The 7,198-nt window shown below is 33.9% G+C and overlaps 1 protein-coding gene across 1 annotated transcript; it reads left to right on the plus strand.

The window, feature by feature from the left end:
• Nucleotides 1-555: 555 nt before the first annotated feature.
• Nucleotides 556-5,149, plus strand: LOC104164378 (PHD finger protein 6-like; the record flags this gene model as incomplete). The annotated part of the gene is made up of 4 exons (XM_009703681.1): nt 556-736; nt 946-1,047; nt 4,652-4,785; nt 5,106-5,149. Coding segments are annotated over exons 1-4 (418 nt in total), but the record flags the coding sequence as incomplete, so codon positions are not given.
• Between the last annotated feature and the right edge of the window lie 2,049 nt (nt 5,150-7,198).

Raw genomic sequence — 7,198 nt, forward strand, 5'->3', positions numbered from 1 at the left:
CATCTCTACCCTCATCTAAGGGTGGTTACTCATCTGCTGTGGTACTTTGTGAGCTTTTAGACTCAAAACCTGTTCTGGATGCTCTACTGGAGTCTGGAGTTTTTATTTGCTTCTGTTTTTGAAGAAGTTCAGTAGCATGACTTTTATTACATGCATGGGTAGTGCATTTTCTACAAATTCCTTTGTTGTAATAAATAACTATAAGAACGGGATGAAAGAGTTGCAGTAACTTTTTCCCCAATGATTGCTGCACTTGTATTTCCCACTTATTTCCTCTTTTCTCCGTAAGTTTTGTATTAGTATCCAAAGTTCTATATTAATGTTCAGAGTTTTTTGCCTAAAGAACTAATTCTACTTGCTGATACAATTTCATAAAAAGTTGGCAAAATACTGCCTCTGCTGGGTGCATGTTTATTTGGATATATTGAAGTAGCATAAAGAAAAGGATAAAGAGGGACAGATCACTTTCAAGCAACCAATATTGTATTTATAAAACTGTGAGTTCAATTGCCTTTTGTTGGTGTTAACATGCTGATTGCACCTTTTTTTTCTGTAGCATTGAGAGGATTGAAGTGGCGTTCTAAGGTCATTTAAAATCATGACAAGCTCAGTTGGACAGAAAAAAGTCTCTTCAAGACAAAGGAAGTGTGGGTTTTGTAGATCTAATAAAGATAATGAATGCGGACAATTATTGATGTCAGAAAACCAGAAGGTGGCAGCACATCACAAATGTATGGTAAGTAACCCATAGGAAAAAGGAAATGAATGTAGTGAGCTAGTAAAAGACTACAAACAAATGAAAAATTCAACCAGCTGTGGCATTGACACAAATGATTAATGACTGTAATTTGATTTTTTTATGGGTTTCATGCATATAAATGTTGTGTATCACTTACACCCTTAAAACTTAAAAAATAAGTTGTTTTTTTTTTTTAATAATTTTAGCTCTTCTCATCTGCACTGGTATCTTCACACACTGATAATGAGAGTCTGGGTGGATTCTCTATTGAAGATATTCAGAAAGAAATAAAGAGAGGTACTAAACTGGTAAGTCTCTATTTTTGACTCTTGAAAATGGAAGACAATATTTTCTTACCTTCTATCAAGTTTACCATGAAGTTGTTCAGTGTATTATATATATGTTTGGTTTTGGGTTTGTTTTTTTTTTTTAAAGTGCTACCTTTGTGTGAGCTCTAAGGTAATGGACAGCTTATAGAGGAAGATGTTGAAGTAAAATTGGTCTCATTTATAAAAAGAAAAAGTCAGTAGATATGATTATACTTATATTGAAATGAAATTTAAAAGTCAGCTAACCAACCCTTGAAGTGTCTTTAGGAAAGGATAAAAAGTAGTTTGTTTATTTCTGTCAAGTTCTGCTCTCATGTAAACATGTTGCTTTAAGAATTGTAGCTTAATCATGGAATTATTAAAAAATGAATCCAGAATTACCGTTTTTTACAGTCACTTTTTTCCTCATTGGCAAATGTAGATGGTTGTAGCAGACATGCATTTTTCCAAGTAAATTTGAAAACTCATTTACAGAATATGCCTGGTTTTCTTTTTGATGAGCTGCATATAAACAATAGCATTTCCTAAATTTAAACTAATCCATTGATTTCTATTTAATATTTTCTGTTAGATTTCAGAAAGAAACCCACATTCTAGGGATCTGGCGAGGGTATTATTGTGCCTTTACCAGTATTTGATTTTGCTGCCAAAATCTAGTTTTAACTACCAAAGGTACTTTTATTGCTTCCTTTTATATTGATTTAATAGATGATTTTGTGTATATAGACATCTTATGAGGTATGTGGGTACAATAGTGATTACAGCTCTACCAAATTCATGAGAATTGAGCAGCAAAGACGTTTTTTAATTTCCCAGAAGCTAATTCCTGTTTTTTTTATTTATTTTTTTTTATTTAGAGCTACTTGTTTTCCATTTGGGGAAATGAATGAGGCTTTTAAAAATATTTTTAACGAACGATCAATTCACTCCTCACTAAAAATTTTCAGCTTAGTTATTTAAAGCACTCTTACATATTTACCAGTTCTCAGACTACTAAGAGTAGTCCGTCCGAAGTATTATTGTAGAGCTACAATTATATAATAATAGTCTAATATTTCATTCAGTGTTTCATTTGAATCTTTTCCAATGTAGGGATCTTAGTTTGATCTAATTAGTTGAAGCATTACAGAAATAAGCGTTCACAAGTCAGTCATGTTGTGATCAGGAATTTCCAAAGAACATGATAGTAAATGGAACTGGATCGTAAAGAAACTTTTTGATTCTTAGGCCTCTTAAATATTTTTTGAAGGTTATTTCTTTTTATGTCATTGGTGGTTTCTGTCTTTCTGCTTCTGAATCTCTTTGTGTTCCTTCACTGATGCAACAGCTGGATGTATTCTTGGAGCTCACTAGCTGTACATATCAGGCACTTTGTTCAGCTTTTTGCAGAAAACCTGAATCTGGTTAACCTGGTAGATTCATAGTCCTGAGATGTTTCTTATTTGGAGAGACTTTACAAGATAATTTTAGATCTTAAGTGCTTTATCTCTGTCTGTAGCTGTCAGAAAATTACAACTCTGAATCACTCTCTGGAGGAATCCATCTTTCTCCGTTGACTTGTATAGGAAGCTTGAAGCTAAATGTTTATAGTTAGCCCAAATACCACCTCTGAGGTTTGCCTTCTGATCTAGCTTGTTCCTTTATGTGGGAACACGTTGAGCAAAAATATCTCGGTGTGGTGCACTGGGTTAAGTAATTATACTGATAGCTTGGACTGAATTTGTCTGCTGACAGATTTTATGTAGTTGTCCTCCTTCAGGAGGTGCTACTGCTGACCAGGTATGCACTGAAAATTGAGACCTGTCCACTACTGAAGTGATGATGACTGACATGTAGAGCCTTTCTGACGATACAACATCTCTGTGAGAAAAACTTGTAGATTCAAACCTTAATAGGCCAGTCATAAAAACTTAGGAAGTCTAAACGTTTGGGAGTACAAGCACTGATACCGTTATTATTTCTGTTAGCTGTGCATGGGAGGATTTTTTTTTTTTTAAGAGCTTACCTATTTTGCAGGTTGTCAAACTTCACATGTACCTGATATACCTTGAGAATGAATTAATCCCTTGATAGTGACATTCAGGTAGCAGGAGTTGTACCAATGGAATAACTATTTTATTACTGTCAGGAAACATAGACCAATAAATCTATATATAAAAGTTCCTCTGATCTGTTTTGTTCATACAGATACATCATGGTGTTCATAAAAAGAAAGTTTTCTTTCAGTCATTTCTGGCTTTCAAAATACTGAAGTACTAACTAAAATTGATTGGATGGATATAATTTCAACCTAGGCTTTTATAAAGAGCTTTGATCAACCATTATTATATATTGAACCATAACATATAACAAATTTATGAGATAAGATACCCATACAAATTAGATGACAACTAGGGAACAGTATATAACTATACCATTTCAAAGCTTGGAGAAGAGTAAATGGAGATGATCCAAGGCTTTGACATTTTTACTGTTCAGTTAACTTTGTTAAAATTGAAAAACAGGATGATGATAGATATCTTTGGTCGTATATTTATTTGTCATATTTGAGACTAACAGGAAGAACTTGACTCTGCTAGTGTGGTGGACAGAATGCATATTCCACAAAGTTATATGTAGGGAATATCCTACATTGCACGCTTACGCTTATGGATTTGGAATTAATTGTAACCTTTTGGGGGCATGAGCAATGTGCAGGATACAAACAAAAAGCTCCAGTTGTCTTGGGAGGGGAGTTTAATGGGAAATTCTGAGATTTTGAGGCAATGCTACATCAGTAAAAAATAACACAGAGAAAAATATTGTGATACTGTCAATTACTTCCTTTCCTAACACAGTATAAGAAGGGCAGTGAACAATTTAGAAGCATAATAGTTGGTATATCCTAAGCAATGGTGAGTCTAATATGAGAAGAATTAATTATTGGGAAAGAAGAGTAAAGCAACAGGCTCCCATTTAACCTTTTCTGCAATAGAAGTATAAAGAGAAAAATGTAGTTTAATTGAAATAAATTCATTGTATTTAACAAATATTTCACTAAATTCAGTGTTTTAGAAATGGCTTAAGGAAATAACTGTATTGAATAAAGAGGTAAAGTTAGCTGCTGAGGCTAAGGTAAATTTGCAGGTCATTAGTATTTCTGATTGCAAGATTCATTGCCAAATGGGTGGTTGTGTTTGGGTTTTTTTTCCTCTTACCTTCATAATGTAATTCAGAATTAAACAGTTACAATTTATGATTTTAACTTTTCTGAAAAGGTTGGGACAAAGAAACTATTCTTGGGAGTGGGGTATTTGGGTGAATAGCTGTGTCACTTTCATCAAATATGTTCCACAGAAGTAAATTACTTATTTTCTTCGTTGAATTGATAATCAATGTGTGATGGTTATTATGCTGCTGCATAATTGCAACAAATTTCTTCTTCATTTTAAAGTAAATTGTGAAAAATATCTCAGAGCAGGAAGAGTAATGCCAAGTGCATAACTCCATTTATTTTGTCACCAGGAGTGGTAACTGTATTATTTTTGAACTCAGAAATACTAAGCCAATGGTAACATGAATTGTGCTTTCTTGTTCTTTACAGATGTGCTCTTTATGCCATTGTCCTGGAGCAACCATTGGCTGTGATGTGAAAACATGTCACAAGACATATCACTACTACTGTGCTTTGCATGATAAAGCTCAGATACGAGAGAAACCCTCACAAGGCATTTACATGTAACTATTATTTATTTGCTGTGTTTATTTTTTTAATTTATATTTCACATTCTTTGTTTAAAAAAAAAAAACAAACCAACAAAGCAAAACAAAAAAAAAAACCCACTTTGGAATCTAAACCAAACTGTTGCAAAAAAAATTCTAATGATTGTGGCATTCAACATAGTGATGTGCTAGAAAAGCCTATTTTCACTGCAAGATTTGTACATCAGTGAGTCTTACAAGTGGGAGAAAAATGTACTGGCATTTGAATTTAAAAGATGAGTAAATAATCTGTGAATCGTGACTGACTTGACAGTTTTCAACTACTTTGTTTATAGGATTTTATGTCGAAAACACAAGAAAACTACGCATAACTCTGAAGGTAAAATTATTCAATATAAATTTTTCCCATTGTAGAAAGATACTTGATTAAATTTACTTTTTCTGGACCATATAAATGTTTTCAGTAAAAATTAGAACTACATTTTTTGAGAAACAATGAGTTTGGAAGCCCATCTGATTTCTGTATTTTCTCTAAAAATTATTGGTTGAGGTGGAGAAAAACCCAAAATATAAATTTTAGAATGTTTGAAAGATTTGATGTACTGTCAAAACAAAGTTAGGGTAGGAGTAATACATTCGTTCCTGGGAGGAAGCTGGCTTATATTTGTAGTTAAATGTTCACTATATTAATACCTAAAGTATTTCGTCAGGTAGCAGCCGATTTTTGCTATTGCCAATGTTCCTAAATATTCTTTTTTTTTTGAACTATTAAATAGAGTTTAACCCTTCAAATAAGAGGGACTCAACAGTAAATGGAAATATTTGTGATCAGATCGCTTATAGATATATTTCTGAGTCATTTTGATAAAAAGCTGTATGGATATATGGATACATTCATAAAAGCTGTGCATCTTTGCAGAGTAGAGTAGTGAAATGCGTGAGGGGTGATATGCCACAAACGTAGATAAATTGTGTGATCTGTTAAAGTTCCAAACTAGTTGTGCTATTATGTATTTATGCAGGTATTTTTACTTTTTCCTTTTTTCTGCTGTATCTGAATTTGGGTAAGCGAACTGTTGTTAGTTTACTTTTTGCATTACTTTCGACTGAAATGTCATCAGATTTAATTAATGAGGAGTACATGACTCATTAAATTTGATCTTCACTAAATAAAAAATTACTTCAGTCTCTGCTAAATGTATTTTTAAGGTAATATACTACTTTTTATGCTACAGGTAGAAGATACATTAATGGTGAGGTTTGCAAGTTACTTCAATGTTCAGAAAGATATTGAAGGCAGCAGAAAATCCCAAATGAAAACTGATTATTTTTTTTTAACTATTTAAATAATTACTGTCATGTGCTTTGTATAAAACACTGATTTTCCTGTGACTAGGTTTAAACAAGAAAAGCAGTATACATGTTATATTAATTCTCCAAAGAGATATGGCCACATATCTCCAAAGAGATATGCCACTTTGTTTCTTTGTTTTGGGGTTTGTTTTGCTTGTTAGCAGAAACAGAATATGAAAGACATTTGAGTCCAGAGAGAGATTAATCTCTTTAACTGATAATTAAACGTAGTCTTTTATACTTATTCACAAATGACCCAGTGTTTGACATCTATTGAAAAATGCCTCCAATATTGCATGGAGTCCAATGCCAATGAACAACTTTTTCTGCTTGAAATTCCTTGCAGGACCTGAATTTGTGCTTTTCTTTAAGAGTTTTCAGAAACCATTATCTCCAATTCTGTGACGTCATTCTGTTAACAGCAAAGGCTTTTAAATTTTATATGGGTATATTTGTCTGAGAAGACATGGGAAAAATTACTAGAGGCATAGTGGTGTTTTTCTTAAATGTTGGTGATGGCAGCTTATTAAAACATTAAATTAGACTGATCCAAAGAGGCTCTTAGATTGAGGGTAGGAGAAGGAGGATGTCATGGTTTAACCCCAGTCAGCAGCTAAGTACCACGCAGCCGCTCACTCACTCTTCCCCACTGCTCCTGGTGGGATGGGGAGGAGAACTGGAAAAAGGTAAGACCTGTGGGTTGAGATAATAACTGAAATAAAGTAAAATATAATAATAATAGTAATGAAAAAGGAGATAACAAAGAGAGAGAGGAGTAAAACCCAGGAAGAACAAGTGATACACAATACAGCTGCTCACCACCCGCTGACTGATGCCCAGCCCATCCCCGAGCAGCAATCGGCCCCTCCCGGCCAGCTCCCCCCAGTTTCTATACTGGCCATGCCGTTCTATGGTATGGAATAGCCCTTTGGGTAGTTGAGGTCAACTGTCCTGGCTGTGCTCCCTCCCAGCTTCTTGTGCACCTCCTTGCTGGCAGAGCACGGGAAACTAAAAAGTCCTTGACTTAAACATTACTTAGCAACAAGTATAACATCAGTGTGTTATCAACATTATT

The sequence above is a fragment of the Cariama cristata genome, unplaced genomic scaffold, assembly GCF_000690535.1.
Source record: "Cariama cristata isolate BGI_N322 unplaced genomic scaffold, ASM69053v1 scaffold39067, whole genome shotgun sequence".
In the NCBI taxonomy this organism is placed as follows: Eukaryota; Metazoa; Chordata; class Aves; order Cariamiformes; family Cariamidae; genus Cariama; species Cariama cristata.